The sequence below is a fragment of the Pelobates fuscus genome, chromosome 13 (genome assembly GCF_036172605.1).
Source record: "Pelobates fuscus isolate aPelFus1 chromosome 13, aPelFus1.pri, whole genome shotgun sequence".
In the NCBI taxonomy this organism is placed as follows: Eukaryota; Metazoa; Chordata; class Amphibia; order Anura; family Pelobatidae; genus Pelobates; species Pelobates fuscus.
Window position 1 is genome coordinate 8005307 of NC_086329.1, and position 19079 is coordinate 8024385.

General features: G+C 40.4%; 1 protein-coding gene across 1 annotated transcript in view; it reads right to left on the reverse strand.

Moving 5' to 3' along the window:
* SPTBN5 (spectrin beta, non-erythrocytic 5) overlaps nucleotides 1-19079 on the reverse strand; it is a 159523-nt gene that overhangs the window by 36033 nt on the left and 104411 nt on the right. The window contains exons 43-51 of the mRNA XM_063439421.1: nucleotides 18620-18741; nucleotides 17229-17391; nucleotides 16705-16893; nucleotides 15739-15816; nucleotides 13717-13889; nucleotides 12433-12523; nucleotides 9951-10097; nucleotides 1687-1824; nucleotides 832-1076 (exon numbers count right to left, since the gene is read on the reverse strand). Of these exons, the coding sequence (XP_063295491.1) occupies nucleotides 832-1076; nucleotides 1687-1824; nucleotides 9951-10097; nucleotides 12433-12523; nucleotides 13717-13889; nucleotides 15739-15816; nucleotides 16705-16893; nucleotides 17229-17391; nucleotides 18620-18741 (1346 nt within the window). The remainder of the gene's footprint in view (nucleotides 1-831; nucleotides 1077-1686; nucleotides 1825-9950; nucleotides 10098-12432; nucleotides 12524-13716; nucleotides 13890-15738; nucleotides 15817-16704; nucleotides 16894-17228; nucleotides 17392-18619; nucleotides 18742-19079) is intronic.

Below are 19079 nucleotides of genomic sequence, written 5' to 3' on the forward strand. Positions count from 1 at the left end.
AAATTCTATGCCATGAAAGGGAAACTTAAGAAATATTTCCAATTTGGCAATTTTAGGGTCTGGGATGTCAAACGAGGGCCTCAATTTATTATTGTTGGATAAACTTTTCAAATGCTTTTATATTATAGGATAAACTTTTAACATTATTTAATATTTAGAAAAATGTTTTTTTTTTATATATGATTTATTTCATTTTATGTTATTTCATTTTATGTTAATTTTATGAAAATAAATCAGTGTAGAAGTGTATCCAAAAATGTTAAATCAAGGTCTAAAATTTAATTAACTTTGAATTTCCAACAATTCACAAAACAAAAATTTGAAAAAATTAAATAAAAATCGCCCCTTCAGTCTCACTGTTCAATTCTCTGCCATTTAAAAGTTAAATCAATTTTCTTTCTATTTATGCAGCCCTAGCCACACCTCCCCTGGCTGTGACTCACACAACCTGCATGAAAACAAAGGTTTTTCATTTTCAATCATATGTTAACTTGCTTTAGAGGTTTTTATCTCCTGCTCTGTAAATTGGACTTTAATTACATACAGGAGGGTTTAGCAAGCTATTAGCAGAGCAGAAGAGAAGAAATTATAAATTAAACATCAGATCTCTCTTTACAGGAAGTGTTTAGGAAGGCTGTGCAAGTCACATGCAGGGAGGTGTGGCTAGGGCTGTATAAACAACGTGATTTAACTCCTAAATGGCAGAGAATTTAGCAGTGAGACTGCAGAGTCATGATCTATACACCAAAATGGCTTCATTAAGCGATTAAGGTGACTATAGTATCCTTTTTACAAACCATGTAAATTGAAATATACCAGTAAATAGTGTACCTGTGTATTATAATCCTAACTCTGTCTTCTATCTCATCTGCTAGAAAGTGGTTTTCTTGTCGGAATTCCCGGGATTTATTCATCAACCCTTGCAGTCTCTCGCCGTGACTGGAAATGTCTTCTTCTACCTCTCCAAGTTGTTCAAGTGTCATCACATCTTTACTCTTGTCTCCAGGGTTTAATTTGGCACTCACTTGGTCAAGCCATTTCTCAATATCCTCCAGGCTCCTCTGGAAATTCAGTGCCTGAATAGAGATACAGAAATTAAGAATCGATGAGCCCTCAATAAGTAGAATGCAGTATGTGAATAGGCCGTCCTTAATATCTTGACTTGAAGGGCATAGTGCCAATCTAATGCTTGGACAGAAACTTATTGGCTTCGATAATAACCTGCGCATTTAGTGCCACTGGGGACATTATTTGTATTTATCTCCAAATCTCGACACACACTCAGTGTGATTACATTGTTACAATGACAACATACATCACTCAAGGGTGGGTGATTGGAAACTAAGTAGATTCAGTATAGTTTTTTTTTTTTTTTTTTGCAACTATACACTGTAATTGTTTTGGGAAGGTGAGCGCCCGCTGGATTACATCATTCTAAACATGAAGTGAACCCCTTTCTAAGGGAAGGCATAAAACACTCACTATAAAACAAGGACCTTCTGGGATTTAACCTGGGCGCTGATTTAATGAATAAACCCAGAGGTCAATAAAAGGATTCATTTTACATTTGTGTTCTGATACGGAAACACACATTATAGCTCTGCCACGGAGAGGATAGGTGTTGGTAAATGGGTTCAGAAGGAGCTTTTTTAATAAAGTCGTAACATTGGGCTCTGTCTCCAGTACCTTGTAGGCGTCCTGCAGCTTGGTTCCTTTTTCATTGCACTTTTCCAGAAGTTCCTCCCACAGTTCTTCCATTTCTTGGAGTCTGGTGCGGATGATGTCTGGGGCGTAATGACCAGCCTGCAGCATCTTCTCACCTTCCTGAGGTTCATTCATAAAAAGTAATTAGAATTATGAAGTTTTGCTTCTTTTATCTTGGACTTTAGCAGTACAAAAAAAAGGTCAGTAAAAATGTCAGCCATTGCCTTATAACGCAGGCAGCATGTAAAAAAAAAATGGCAATGTGCATTGAATATAACATATGGTTGGAACAGATCCAATCCTGGACATTTATTGCATGACCACAAGATAGTTAATCACAATGTGACGGGTTCCAGAATGCAGCATTTGAGATATTCCGAACGAAGCTGCTATAAAATCAAGAAAAACTTTGTATCTTGACTATGCGTCACTCTCCTACATCCACTTTACCCATATTCAGGTATATCAATAAATGATAACGTTATAGTGCAGTGTTTTATTTGTTAAAGGAACACTATAGGGTCAGGAACATAAACATGTATTCCTTACCCTATAGTGTTAAAACCACCATCTAGCCCCCCTTGCCTACCCCAAGTATAGTGAAATCTTACCTTTATTCCATTCTGCTGCTGTTGCCTCTGCCCCTGATCTGCCTGCTTGGTTGACATCATCAGAAGTGGTGATCTGAGCCAATCCCAATGTTTTCCCATAGGAAAGCATTGGATTGGCTGAAATTGTCAAGGAGGCAGATTGGAAACAGAGTTAGCACAAATCAAGCACAGCCCTGACCAATCAGCATCTCCTTATAGAGATACATTGAATCAATGCATTTATTTGAGGAAAGTTCAGTGTCTTTATGCAGAGGGTGGAGACACTGAATGTCAGTCACACTGTGCAGCGCTGCCCCAGGAAGCACCTCTAGCAGCCATCTGAGGAGTGGCCAGTGGGGGTATCCCTAGGCTGTAATCAGGGCCGGATTAAGAGCACACTGGGCCTGGTGCTGACAATTATGATGGGCCTAATTACGGAATCTTATCGACCAAAAACATTAAAACAATCATACCTCCCAAGCGTCATGTATCTGATGGAGATGGTGCTGGAGGGAAACTCATAGGATGCAGCTATAAGAAAACACATACTCTATGCTAATATCGCTCTAATTTATATCTTTCAATTAAATCCATAACCCTTAACAGCAGTGTCCAGTGAAGCAGGCAGTCAATGGGCGGGATAAAAGGGTGGCCACCGGTGCGAATCACGTGACCAGACCTGCCAAAAGGGGAGAACATGCCCAAAAAGGGGGCATGTCTGTCCAAAGAATTTGAAGGACAGCCTGGCATGAATGCATGTCAGGCTGCCCGCCAATCATGCAGGCTGTCCAACTAAGGGCATACTATGCAGCACCATGAGCTTGACATAAATGCGTCTAATGATGCACTCACTCAATGCTTTCTAAGGACTGTCTCCTAGCACTCACTGGTCCACTTGTCTCCTTACCTTCTTACTAGCAGGCAGAAGTTCCTGGTATATAGTCTGAGACAGATAAAGGGTGTATGTAGTGAGTGTAGATGAATGGGGACATGCCACAGTGTTAGAGAGACCAACGTCTGCATTACCTAAACTAATTTTATTGTCAGCCAGTCCACACAAGTTTTGTTCCCATACATCCCTCTTAAGCTTCCAAACTTAAAGGGACACTATAGTCAGCAGAACAACTACAGCTTATTGTATTTGTTCTGGTTAGTAGAATCATTCCATTCAGGCCTTTTGCAGTAAACACTGTCTTTTCAGAGAAAATAACTCCACTGGCCACTCCTTAGATGGCTGCTAGAGGTGCTTCCTGGGGCAGTACTGCCTAGTGTGCAGCACTGCTATTCAGTGTCTCCACCCTCGGCATGCAGACACTGAACTTTCCTCATAGAGATGCATTGATTCAATTTATCTTTATGTGGAGATGCTGATTGGCCAGGGCTATGACTTTTGCTGGCTCTGCCCCGATCTGCCTAGTTGACAGTCTCAGACAATCCTATGGGGAAGTATTGTAATTTGCTCAGACCACCACTTCTGATGATGTCAGCAGACAGTCAGTTCAGAGGCAGAGCCAGCAGCTGCAGACTTGAATACAAGTTATATTTTACTATACTTAGGGAGGCAAGAAGGGGGCAGGGTGGTGGTTTTAACATAATAGGGTCAGAAATACATGATTGTGTTCCTGACCCTATAGTGCTACTTTAAGCAAGAGTATGTGAAGAATAGTTAAGGTTGCCACCTTTCTTGGAACAAAATACTAGCCTTAATCCTTTGTATAATCACAAGGAGTGACATCAGAGTGACATCTGTAAAATCACCAACAAACTACTCACAGTTTGATTCTGCTGTATAGATGGATTGCTCCCAGTGTCTCAGTCTCGCAAGTCACCCAGTGTCTCAGTGTCGCTATGTATCACAGTGTCAGTGTCCCCATGTTGCCCAGTCCCGTAGTCTCCCAGTGTCTCAGTGTCCCCATTTCTCCCAGTGTCTCAGTGTGTCCCCATGTCACTAGGACACTGAGTGACATGGGGACACTGAGACCTGGGGGCACAGAGACCCGGGGACACTGGGAGACATGGGGACACAGACATTTAGGGAAACTGGGAGAAATGGGGACACAGACACTAGGGACACAGACACTGGGAGACATGGGGACATTGAAACATTTGGGGACACTAAGACACTAGGGACACAGAGACATGGGAACACAGACACTGGGAGACTATGGGACACTGGGAGACTAGGGGACACTGGGAGACTAGGGGACACTGGCTGGGAGACAGACACTTGGGGACACTGGGAGACATGGGGACAGTTGTGGACATAGACATGGTGACACAAGGCACACAGAGACATGGGACACAGACACTGGGAGACTTGGGGACACAGACACTAGCGACACTGGATGGGGGACACTGGGAGAAACAGCGTCCCCATGTGTCTCAGCATCCCCATGTGTCTCAGTGTCCCCAAGTGTCTCAGTGTCTGTGTCCCCATGTGTCCTAGTGTCTGTGCCCCCATGTGTCTCAGTGTCCCCATATGTTCCCTAGTGTCTCAGTGTCCACATGTGTCCCCTAGTGTCTCAGTGTCCACATGTGTCCCCTAGTGTCTCAGTGTCCACATGTGTCCCCTAGTGTCCCCATGTGTCCCTGCTGCCTTTCCCCCCCATCCCTCACTTATCTGAGCTGTCGAGCTGATGTCTGGACTCTGTGCTGTGTTGCTGGTCCCCACGGGTCAGTGAGTAGTACAGAGAAGCAGGGATATGCATAGACATAAAATACTAGACGCCGCATTGACTTGGATCGGTCACAGTGTGATCTGCAGCATAGACATGTCTATGATCTGCAGAGCAAGGTCCTCAAAGTAAACATGGTTTGTCTTAAAATCCACCTGGAGGGTGTATAGATCCAGTAGCATGATGTTTAATCCTGGGATATTAAATAAAATTAACTGACATTTGCTGCTTTAAGACCTCTGTGGTTATTTACGTTATCGACTAAGTTTACTCAATACATTGAAATTATTTGAATTTCCTGATTGAAACTATGCGTTGCATTCGGATTTAGGTTTGCTAAAATTATACGTTTAGTGAACTAATCCCACAATCTATCATCTTAATATACATGTTTTAAACTGGGACTGGATCTTTGTCTGATTTGTAATGTATTTACTTTTCACCTATTTTTAACTAATATGGATTTTGGAACTGTGCAAAATGAAATGTAGATATTTACAACTCTTTATTATTGTCAGCTCTGTCTTTTGCCCTTTGAAGTCCGCATGGAGATAGCATAAAGAGAATAGCAGAACAAACAATCACATCACTATTTACTAAAGTGAGATTTGTCACTAAGGCAAAGTAAATTAAAAAAAATTAGGGACAGAAGTCCTAATATATAGACATATAATACCACACCGGGTGACCGGCCCAAAATGGCGCCCGCATTTCATGGCCCCCCGAGGTCAATGCGGCGTCTAGGTATTATATGTCTATGGGGATATGCTGTAACTTCCTATCCCTGCCTCCCTCCACACACAGTGACCTCTACTGGCCGGTGCTGGTATTGCAGAGTAATCTCTACTTATTCTGAGAAAAATACCTGCATTTGTATTGCCAGTATTACTGCAATACCGGCACGGCCAGGCAGTCTCAAATACCGTCTGTGCCAGTAAAATACCAGGCAGGTGGCAAACCTAAGAGTAGTGTGTGTGTAAAAAAAAAAAAAAAATGTAAAAAAATTTTTTTTTTTTTTTTTTTTTCAATGGGCCTATTCCATGGGCCTGGGCCTGGAGCTGCAGCTCCATCAGCCCCTATGTTAATCCGGCCCTGGCTGTAATGCATTTTCTCTGAAAAGACAGTGTTTACTGCAAAAAGCCTAAAGGGAATGATTATACTCACCAGAACAAATGCAATAAACTGGAGTTGTTCTGGTGACTATAGTGTCCCTTTAAATAAACAAACCAACTAGTACATACGCTTAACCCCTTAAGACCGGAGGGCGTACTATTACGCCCTATTTTAAGCGGCTCTAAACGCCGCCGGGTGTAATAGTACCAGGTCGCTTTTAATGTTATTTGAATAAACTTTTTTGTTTTTAAAAGTCCGGAGAGCAGCCTTCCCTATTGTTTGTTTCTACATATCTTGGAGCTCTGGTGGTGCGCCCGGCATTGGACTGTTTTTCAAGCGTGAGTGCAGGGGATATATCTATTATATATATATATATATATATATATACCGTATTTATCGGCGTATAACACGCACTTTTTTCCCCTGAAAATAGGGGAAAAATCGTGGGTGCGTGTTATACGCCGATATCCCATAATTACTTACCTGTCCTGAAGCGTGGGCCGGCTTCAAAGCGCGCACCGCGGTACAGGAACTTTAATTTCATGTTCCGGTTTCCGGCGGGACTGAAAGGAAGTGTGCACAATAGTGTGCACACTTCCTTTCAGTCCCGCCGGAAACCGGAACATGAAATTAAAGTTCCTGTACCGCGGTGCGCGCTGTGAAGCCAGCCCATGCTTCAGGACAGGTAAGTAATTATGGGAGGGGAAGTACACTATGGGAGGGGAGGGGGCGGGGGGGAAGTACACTATGGGAGGGGAGGGGGCGGAAGTACACTATGGGAGGGGAGGGGGGGGGAGTACACTATGGGAGGGGAGGGGAGGGGGGGGAGTACACTATGGGAGGGGAGGGGAGGGGGGGAAGTACACTATGGGAGGGGAGGGGGGGGGAAGTACACTATGGGAGGGGAGGGGGGAGAATACTATGGGAGGGGAGGGGGGAGAATACTATGGGAGGGGAGGGGGGAGAATACTATGGGAGGGGGGGGGAGAATACTATGGGAGGGGGGGGAGAATACTATAGGAGGGGAGGGGGGAGAATACTATGGGAGGGGGGGGAATACTATGGAAAGGGGGGGACACTATGGGATGAGGGGGGAACACTATGGGATGAGGGGGGAATACTATGGGATGAGGGGGGGGGGAATACTATGGGAGGGGGGGAAATTTCCTGGAATTTCTTTCTAAAAATGAGGTGCGTGTTATACGCCGATAAATACGGTATATAAGTATACACATATACATACACACACATACACTGTCTATGTGTATTTTACTATTAATATATATATATAATTATATATATTAATATCAAATTACACGTAGACTGATACTGATTAAATATTTATATAATTATTGTTATATATATATATATATATATATATTTATATATAATATAAAAAAATGTAAATACATAAAAAAATAAAATAAAAAAAAAATAAAAAAATATATAGATGTGTGTTATTTTGTTCTAACTGTACTGTGATATTAATATATATATATTTATATCAAAATACACGCAGAACAAAATAATATATATATATATATAAATAAAAATATTTTGTAAAAATTATATATATATATATATTTATATATATATATATATATATATACACATATATATATACATATACATATATTAATTCTACACATATATTTATGTAATATTTTTACATAATTAGGTATCTTAATTAATTACAATTAGCGGGACCTGCCTGACAACCCATGCCGAAAGTATAGGGAATTTAATTTGCTAGCACTATATTTAACCCTATAACTTTCCAAGACACCATAAAACCTGTACATGGGGGGTACTGTTCTACACGGGAGACTTTGCTGAACACAAATATTAGTGTTTCAAAACAGTAAAATGTATTACAACGTTAATATCGCCAGTAAAAGTGAAGTTTTTTGCATTTTTCACGCACAAACAGCACTTACACGGACAATATTATTGCTGCGATACTTTTTACTGTTTTAAAACACAAATATTTGTGTTCAGCGAAGTCTCCCGAGTACAACAGTACCCCTCATGTACAGGTTTTATGGTGTTTTCAAAAGTTACAGCGTCAAATATAAGGCTTGTGTTTCATTTTTTAACATTAAAATTCGCCAGATTGGTTACGTTGCCTATGGTAGCCCAAGAATGAAAATTACCCCTATGATGGCATACCATTTGCAATAGTAGACAACCCAAGGTATTGCAAACGGGGTATGTCCAGTCTTTTTTAGTAGCCATTTAGTCACAAACACTGTCCAAAATTGGCGGTTTTGGCATTTTTCACACACAAACAAATACTAACGCTAACTTTGGCCAGTGTTTGTGACCAAATGGCTACTAAAAAAGACTGGACATACCCCATTTGCAATACCTTGGGTTGTCTACTATTGCAAATGGTATGCCATTATGGGTGTAAATGTTATTCCTGGGCTACTATACAGTCCCAAAGGCAACATAACCAATCTGGCGAATTTCAATTTCAAATGTAACGTGCTATATTTGACCCTGTAACGTCCCAAAACACCATAAAACCTGTACATAGGGGGTACTGTTTTACACGTGAGACTTTGCGGAATACCAATATGTGTATTTTATTGCAGTAAAAGCAAACCGTATTATGACATTGACAGTTAAAATGTCATGTAGAACTAAATAAATAGCATTTCTTATTTTATCCCATTTTTTTCATATTATATCATGTTTCATAGCTAAATATTTGATATTAAATGAAAGCCCTGTTTCCCCTGAATAAAATGATATATAATAAGTGTGGGTGCATTTAATATGAAAGAGGTGAATTACGGTTGGACAGACATAAAGCGCAAATTCCAGGTTTTGTTTACGTTTTGTTTTGTTCACAATGTGTACATTTGGCTCAGTCCTTAACGGGTTAAAGAATGTTACTGATACAGGGTGTTAAAACAACTACAATCAACAATAAACCCAGGCCAAAAATAACTTCAAACAGAACTTTCATTAATGGGAGAGGGGCCACGGAAAGGGAGGCTGATTTTCTCTTCCTAGCTCAGCATATTATAAACAGGAGACAAACTGAATTAAACACAGTTAAAACAAATGGCAATTTCTGTCGGGGCTTGAACTCCCACTAATCTGGGGCAGTTTGAAACATATGTCCCAGTATTGCCTCATTGCCCCAATATTAGAGACCCCCTGCTGTCCACAGTGTCATTTACACCATATGTTGTGCTTTTTATTGGATGGAGAGATGTCCCCCACCATGCCATCCATGATTTAATAACAAAAATAGGAAGTGATGAGAGTGACACAAAGGTATCCAAAAAAATGATTTAAAGACAATCTGAATGGCAAGTTCTATTAAACTTCTGTATTCTTTTCAAACAAATTGGCATTTGGCTGAATTTTGGGTGATTGTCAGTGTGTCCGAAATCATTAAACAAACAAGCAATGGACGAATGTGTGTGGGTTTTTTCTTCTGACTCCCCCCTCCCTCCTGTATTGGAGAGATGATTAATGGGAATAAAAAATGATTGATGGCTAAAATGCTGATTTTATTCACAGATCAAGTGAGAAGTGAGCAACAGAAAAAATACATTTTTAATATATATATCTATATCTTCTCCTCTCTTTCCCTTTTTTGGATTACTCCTTCTCACGGAACCTGTGAACCGAACGATTGCTCATGCTATCAGTGTACTACAAAATGTTTATATGTTGCCATACACTGATGGCCAATTTCTGAGCCATTTTGGTACATTGGAATAGTTTTTCCTGAAATATTTGCATGGACAAAAATAGTTTTCCCTTTGAACGAGCCAAATAGTTTTGCTGTGCACACGTCTAACTGCTACTAAGTATATCTCTCAGTAAGGTAATGTAATGTTCTTCTTACAGCCTTGATAGTGTCCAGGCGGTTCCGGTTTGCTTTTATCTCTGCTTCAAACGCCTGATGTTTCTGTATCTTGGTCTGCAAATTGCTGGGATCCAGCCAGCTCTCATCCAGAGCAATACTATTCTTCTCCAGCATCCAGGACCCCACCTAACACAGGAGACAAAGTACCACCACGTATGAATCACAGAGGATGGGGAGGATTTTGCATACGAGAAATACTGTGGTTGCGATGAGCCTTGAAGGGAAGTGAGGCTCGCACTAGGGATCGCTGTGATTAAATGGAAATATGCAAGTGAGCAGATCAATGCTACAGTTTACCAGCATTCCAAATCAGCTCCTGTTCTTCCAGCTGAGACGGCTACAGTATAAAGCGGCACTGTCATGCCGAGCTTACCTTTCCTCAACCTCTTCCTCTTCTCCCCCTCTCTCAGGATCTGTTCTTCATTTCTTCCTGTCTTCTTTAGTTTTCTTGAAAATCATAAGACAAAGTAGGGACTCTTTGCCTTATGGAGGATTCCTCTGCTTGACCAACTCTGACCAGCTCTGACCAGCGGAGGAGCAAAGTGTGCTTCATTTCCGCTGTTCAGAGCAATTTTCCCATAATTCTTACCTTTCCTCCCTGTTCCCACGATGCTTCCTGTCAGTATTGCCGAACGTCCTGTCACTTAGACAGAACGCCGGCAAAACTGGCGAATTGCATCCTAACAAAATGAGAGGTTTCTCCATTCATGTTAGGATGCAATTCGGTACTTTGTTCGGATCGCAATTTCATTCGAATGAATGAAACTCCGATCCTATTCGTGCTGTGGCTGCATCTTGCAGCCGCTTAGTAGATAACTCCCTAATTCCCACGGTATCAGGGAGCTATCTACTAAAAGGCTGAAAGACCTAAATTGGTCTTTCAGCCACATTTCTAATACTAAGTAAAGATTACTTAGTATTAGTAAATTATGCCCCTACTGGCATGTCTATTAAACAATGAGCAGCCTGTGGCCCCCACCCACCGCTCAGGGGTGGTGCTGGGGGGGAGGACAGTAGGTCCCCCCCACCATTCTTATATAGAGCCCCCACCCACCACTCAGGGGTGGGGGCCGGGGGAGGACAGTAGGTGTCCCCCCCTTTATTGTTTTTAAGGGCCCCCACCCACCGCTTAGGGGTGGGGGCAAGGGGGGGAGGACAGTAGTTTTCCCCCCCATTCTTATATAGGGCCCCCACCCACTTTTTAGGGGTGGGAGCCAGGGGGAGGACAGTAGGTCCCCCCCTCCTTATTGTTATTTAGTAGGGTATTTTTTAAAGCTGCTCACTGTTTAGTGGACATGCCCCTACTCGCGGTATAGCGAGTAGGGGCATTCGGGAGATTTTAATCTCCCTTATGCTATTATGGGGGTCATATTGACCTCAATAGAGTGAGGGGGGGCATGGAGGGCTTAGGAAGTGGCGGGGAGCACTGCTCCCTGCCGCTTCTATCTTTACATATTACAAGGAGGGAGCTGCACGCCGGTAGCTCCCTCCTTGTAACAAACTGAATGAACAAGCGAACACTGACATTCGGTGTTAGTTTGTTCGTCTGATTTTTCTATTCATTCATTCGTCTGTCTGATGAATGAATGAATAGATGAAATTCCCGTTCACATGTCCAGGTGTTTCCCTGGGCATGTGCGGGAATCTCAGTGCTATCTAGTGTGGGCAGATGACGTGTCCACACAGGGACTTCATCTACCCACACAAAGATGGGCGGAGAGTACAAGGCTACAAGCACAAAATGGAAATCGAAAGGATAGGGGAGATCATGTAATTGAAGAGGAAAATCGATGTAATCGTTGATTTTATTATACCTTTAGTGAACTCTCATTGATAGTGTGTTACAGCTATTTTGGGGTGATCGGCATATTCTAGGGTGTCTGAGCCTGTAATATGGAGTCATTGTTAGGCTGATTTATCCAGCTTCTGTTAAGTCTGGATTTACTCTATACCGATTCCTACTTTATATTTTCCTCTCCAATTACATGATCTCCCCTATCCTTTCGATTTCCATTTTGTGCTTGTAACCTTGTACTCTCTGTCTATCTGCAAGGTTTAGTTTGTATTGTAACTATCACTTCCAGCATTAACTTTGTTTGAGTTTAAATTGCTACATTTAATAGTGATTGATACATGCTCTCTCTACTCCAGCCTTGCAGCTAGCGGTTAATATTTATTTATGAGTTCCTAGGTATTTTGGTTTTATTTCATTATTCTTCATAAAATGTATTTATTTTTTACATAGACTTGCCTTGGGGTGGTTTGAAGGAGAGCGGCCCGTTTTGATACGAGGTGGTCTTTCCTTCACTTTTGTTTTTCTCACTATTTTAATACCTAATCTATTATGATTCTCGTATTCCCTTTAGGTGTGTCTATAGGGTATGGGAGGTGGGATTGCTTCCTGGTGATAGATTTACCATAAATCATGACACAAAGTAACAGGAATTAAGTTCTCACAAACCTCGTATGAGCTCCGGAGGAATTTCTGCAGCTGCCTGGACTCCTCCAGCTTCTTCTCTCGGGATTCAGCCATGTTCAGGAGGTTTTTTTTCCTGATGTGTCAAAGAAAAAAAAACTGTATCAACAAATGATAGATTGAGTTAAAGCAGATGACAATTTAAAAGCTACCAGGAGCCTGCAATGTGCTGCTTACTGGTTTTGTAGGAACGAAATTAGCTAATTCAAAGAGGAAAAAATGAATATGCTCCAACATTCATAAAGGTAGATGAAAATCAGGATAGAGTATCACATTATGGGAGGATTCACACTCCTCCAAGCATGGCACACAGACATACCCCAAACTTGGAGTGTCCCTTTAATACATGGACAAGTATTAAAGTCTCGTGATTCCTGGGAAATTAACCCAGTACCATGTTTGCGTTAAATGACGAAATCCCTAAAACTGACCCAAGATTACAGTTTGTGTATGCGCAATAATTTGGGGGGTTTGGGGTCACGTTTGGTGCACATTAAAGGTGTTTTGAGGAATTCTGTGATACGGAGATCCTTAAGTTCCTACCATGTAAGAAAGAGAGAGAAATTATCTCCCCCCCCCCCCTCTCAAATGTTTTTAAAAAAGCGTGGGGACGTCAACCAGGGTAGGTCAGGGCAGAAGGTGGGGGGGGAGACTTGAACAGGAAGCGGCACAATGAATGACACCCACCCATTCCTTAACCCCATGTGTGCTGGTGAGGAGAATAATGAAATTATAACTGGACAGAGCGTAACTGCTTCCAGAGGTTCTTTCTCCATGAAGAATATGTTAATGAATTTAAGCTCTTGGAATAAATTAAGAAAACTCCATTTCCTTTTTTTCTCTTAAGTTTCTGAGTTTTACTTTATGCACATGTCTTAACGAGTTTACAGTAGCCATCCCTTGCGTCCTATAAAGGTGTAATAAATACCTAGTGGGAGTGATAGGGGTAATATTATCTATTAATCGCCATGCTTGCGATGTGAAGGAATAGGGTCACTCAGGAATCCTCTAACAAAGTTAATTTAGTTATTTTACCGTACCCCCTTCAGTCTCAGAAATTAGAAACATGGTGTATTTATGAGCAGTTCTACTTTGGGATTCTTACAAAACAATTCTAATGTGCTCCTGTGCAGTTTAATAAATGCAGTGATTTTCCCTGACTGTTTCCTTTAAATTGCCCCTTTTCCAAGTTTGCTCTAAAAATGTCTCAATGAAGAAAGACTTGGCGTGGATGCTGTGTCTGTCTTCTTACTGACTGGGCGCCGTTACCTGTCCAGCACAGCTTGACATTTACTAGCGATGGTCTCCGAGTCATAATGCTGGTTTTCATGGAGCTGTTTTGCAAAGGATTCCATTTCATCAATTTTGTCCATCTGAGCATCTAGGGCTTTCTTAAATTTCTCATGCTTGCGCTGCAAGCTTTCAACACTTGCTAGAGCGTCCTAGAGGGAGAAATGAAAAATGCGCATTGCAATCATTTTCTGAGTATCCCACATAAATAGGAGGAATAATTCACAAGCCTTAGTGTAGCAGGGACAGGGAAGATATGGTAACAATTAGAGCCGCTTCTCTTTATTTTATTTTTGTATAGCAAACATGAGTATAGAGACATTTCACATGAGTTTAATCAACAATAACATTTGTTGGCATTAAATGAAAAGTCAGGAAGGACTGCTATTTTTTTTTTGAGAGTAAAAACAGGCATTGCAAAGGTTAGCAAGATAATTACCCCAGGAGGTCCCATAGTGAGGCATCTGAGCAACAAATAACAGGCATGGCACGGGGAATATGCCCCAAAATTAGTTAAACAAACTAAGTTTCCCCACTACAACCCTACTACTGAGATCCCCAGTCACCCTATGCCGTCTGTTGGCAGAGCACTATCCATGTCCCGGAAGGAGTGCTTTGGGTGTCTAGAGCTAAATGAACGTCGGCAGATAAAATAAAAACAGACAGGAACAGGGCTCTGCGCTGCTTTTCAGGCTTGTCACTGTGCATAGACTCGGTATGAGCTGTCCTCAGGATGTGGGCCACTTTCAGTTTAGGTGAGCTCTGCTGCTTGAGCCGCTTGCACCTCCACCTCCGCCATATTTGGGCTTACTTCACTGGTGACAGTGATGATTCCTGATATGGATCTGGAGCCTGCTAGTCATGTGGGGGTTTCCTTTGGTTGCGACAGTGCTTGATAAAGATGTCTGCTTTCCAGCTGCTGCCAAAGGCTATCCAACCATACTGTGCTGGAGTTAGGAGGCAAATATGTGTGTTCTGCCATTTTCCGTTGGTCATAGTGGTGTCTGTTCTGTCACCCTGTAACTCTGCCAGTGCTGGGCTACCTCCCAGGGGTGGCCCGGGATCCCTTAGAATGTAAGCTGATTGGAGCAGAGCCACAGGACACATTCTGTTCCTGTACATCCAACTTGTCTTGTTGCAAACCACTTGTTTGTTAGTCCAACTATGGTACAGCACTACAGAATGTGTTGGCACTATATAAATAATTGTAATTAGAATTCAATGATGAACTGTATGAGTAACAATTGGATAAAGTTTGCACAAACAGTGTAGTAAATGGTTATTGCACCAACTCTCAGAGGACTACCCCGACTGGAGAACCTCTAATATTATAAATGTCGGGGTGCTAGGCCTAACTTTCCAGGGGAGAGTAGAGGGCCTTTTATGAGGGCTTATAAATGCATGCCGAGCCTGGATGGAATTATACAATTACAATGCATGTTTTGTGAGGGTATTTTTAATCTCAGTGTAAACAGGTCTAACCATCTATGGTGATTTAAGCAATTCATTTGATATCAAACATTGGCCTCAATTTTATTGGATAAGCTGTTCAAATAAGTTAATAGTTTTTTTTTGTAAACTTTGAAAAAAAAAAATTCAAATATGAAAAATATATCATATGTAAAATATTTCAATATATCGTTTTTTTTTTTATAAATATGTTAAATAATTTTAGAAGCTAATCCAAAAGCGTTAAAGCGAGACAATTGTATGATTGCTAAAACATTTCTGAACCTTAACTGAACTAAAACTGTACATTGCAGTGGTTATGGTACAGGTCAACCTTACCTTCCACTGAATAAAGTGTTGTCAGGCTTAGCAACAAGCCCTGGTTAAAGGAGTTCAAATATCTTAAAATCATACAGTTAGTATTGTGAATTTATCATGACAGTTCTCATTAACTTTTTTTTAAGTGAATCTAGATTATATTTTATATAAATTTGCTTCACAAATGCATTCCTTGTCATATATTCTATAGAACCAGCAAGTTTTTTCACCTACCCCCAAGTCTTCATTTCCAAGAAACGCCTCCTTACTGTTAAGCCAACTCTCATTATGCTCCACAATGCGCAGAAATGTCTGAAATAAAGCATAAAAAAGGTTCAAAAATGGCCTTTTAATTTGTTTATTTTTTTTTTACTTTCACGGTTAAACGCTTTAATAATATTACTAAACTATCATACCAACTTCCTTACATCATGAATGTTAAAAAAAATAAACCAGGCAAAACAGAAGTGTGAGTAAATTAGAAAATATTATTAAAATAGATATTAATAACAGATAAATTGTATCAGTCCATAAGGCTCATTATTTGAATCCTATAGTGGCTTGAAGATAAGGCACCAAACACTCCCAATAGAGATACACTGGGATAAAGCCTCTCTATGTGGGGCTGCCGGTACACATTGCCTCTCGATGAGAGGCATTGGATTGGCTGAGATCATCGTTACAGATTATCGCAGCCATAACGAGACCTGCACAGTGTGGAACTAAAGGCAAGTTAAACTTTTTTTATTAAAATAGAATAGAATTCGGAATAGAAGGGCAGGCCCGGCCCAACATCTATATAGGTAGGACCAAGCTCTGACATTAGAAATACATTTCCCTTTAACTTGACTTGAAACATTCTATCTTTTAAGATGGTTTTCTTTAGCCCAACAAAAATCTATTTTTTTTTTTGCCAGCTGTAGTAGAGCAGGTTATTGACTGAATACAACTCTCAAAATTTGAGTTCTTAAAGGAATAGTCTCCAAAAACTTGATTGTGTATTTTTTAATGCAGTGTATAAATAACACATTAAAAATATTGCCAAAGCACGAAAAACATTTTAAAATAGGACTCCCTTTTAGAGTCCCTCAGCGCACTACTCAGTAGGTCTCAGGTACAGGCAGACCCCTCCCAGGCCCAGGAGTTTTGTAGAGAAAGAAGGAATGTACTCCTCTTAGAATTTATAACCAACAAGCTTACCTGCAGGTCACGAGCCTGACACAGCTTCACGTTCTGTTCTCTCCAAGCTTTAATAAGATCCGACCAAGCCTGCTCTGCCTTGGACAGAGACGCCTGGATTTCACCGGAGGCATAGTGTCCAGAGCTGCTGAGGTTCTGACCCGAGTTCCTGATCAAGTTATATCTTTCACTTCGCGCCTCTATCTCAGCCTAAAATAAGTAACCAATGTGAATAACATATATTTTTATTAGAATACAGATTATTTATTTATTTAATTTCTAAATGTTTGGATGTTTTATAAATGAATAAATAAGATTGGTCAGGAATATATTTAATAATTAATACATAGGAACAGGTAATTGATCCAAGGAGAAATTCGATTGTGATTATGGAGTCAAGAAGGGATTTTTTCCTTATTGTGGCATTGGTCATTACTTCAAATTTTTGAGGTTTTTTTTCTAAGTTTCGCGTGCTCCTAATTTTTAAAAAATATTTAGGTGAGGTTTTTTTTCTTCCTACAACTAGGAAGTCATCCTGCACAAACCTTTCTCTCTTGGTGTTCTTCAATCCTGGCTTCAACGTCACCTAGGTTTTTGGGCAAATGACTGCCTTCCATGAGAGTTTGTAGTTTTTGCATCCAGTTCGTCATCTCACGGATATCAGAGTTGAATCTTTGCAGATGGTACGAGGCCTCCAATTTCTCTTTCCTGTTAAGTAATAAAACACGTTATTCAGATCATTAGAGGAACAGGACTTTGGCCGGGCTCAGTGTATATTTTCAGAAAAGCACGTGCAATGTTTTTAACGGATTTCATGAACTCTTTGGAGGAGAATAGAGTATCGATATTGGTGAAGAACAGGGATTTTTGTAAGCAGCAAATCATAGTAATTTGTGATGAAGCACCAACTAGTAAAATTAGTTAAAGTAAAAAAAAAAAAGAGCACAGATTAAAAAATAAAGTTTAACCCCTTAAGGACACATGTCATGATTCTCTTTTATTCCAGAAGTATGGTCCTTAAAGGGTTAAGCAAGTTTAAAGTAGAGAGAGATCTAGTGTCTTCCCTCCATGGATGGATACATGCTTCCCTGATGAAGGACCCAACTGTATATTGTTGCAACAGGATGCAGCTTTTACAGAGTGCAGTCCGTTACTCACAAATCTTTTTATTTTCAAAAACACTATCCAAGAACTTTACTTATCTGTGATATTAAGGGGATAAACTTGACTTGGTCTAGGACAGTCAAAAACCTGAAAAAAATCAATGCATAGATACCATATAACTGTCTACTAGGCGGCTACAGCAACAGGGTTCAAATGGTAGGACTTGGAGTATCCATTATTGTCCGTGTGTATATCTTACACTTTACAGACACACAGCTGTTACGTATACTCCTGCTGAATGTCCACTGAATTGGCCAATTTAGAGGAGAATGTCAGGTAAATGTCTTATCTGTTCAGAATCTATATATTAGTTAGTGATTTTGCTAAGGCATCATATATAGATTAAGTTACACGGTCTACCTCGTGAAGGCCTGGCTTTTCACACATTTGCAATAGATATTGTTTGGGTCATCATTTTATAGGTTTTATATATATTTCTGGAAAGAACCTATGAAATAGTTGGGGGTGGGGTGGTGGTGGATATGTTACATAGGGAGCAATTTAAACAGGTGTTTTTAAGTAGCCTTAAATTAATTTTAAACATTTTACAATTTTATACTTCATATCGTTTGCCCATGTGTTTTATTTAAATTGCTTATTTCATCATGACCACTATTAAATATAGGATGTGCTTCCCAATTTTTTGACTTCCTAGAGGTAGGACATCATCCAAACACCCTAATGTTTATTATATATCATGTAACAGAGAAAGTAAATGGATTTATTTTTTAATAACTTCAGTCAATGGGCCTCTTGGACCATCACCCCATACCTTTCCGTGGCATTGATCTGGAGTTTTTTCCAGTTGTCATCCATCTCTCGTTCCTTCAAGGTCAAATTCTCGTTTAAGGATGGATTTCTTCTGGACAGGCGATTGGCTTCTTGATTTAAGGACTGCATGGAGATACGTTAGCAAACCCTGTTAGTTCCTGACGTCATTTGGCAATTGTCAGCTCTTTTTAAGAATAATATGAAACAGGCCCCAATAAAAGCACAGAAAGAACCACTGAATCTGTGGCTCGGCAGTGGAATCTTTAATTTTTTTGCAAATATAAGAGACACAGACCAAATAAAACAAGTGAACCTATATTACTAGAGATTTCCTGTAATGATGACATAAGGGATTCCTAGTTTAATGATATAAGTGGTGTTTAAATAGCCATCGTCTCTGAATCTGACACTACCTCGAAAAGCTGAACGTCGAGTTCTCAGCAAATTGGAACTTGGCAAAT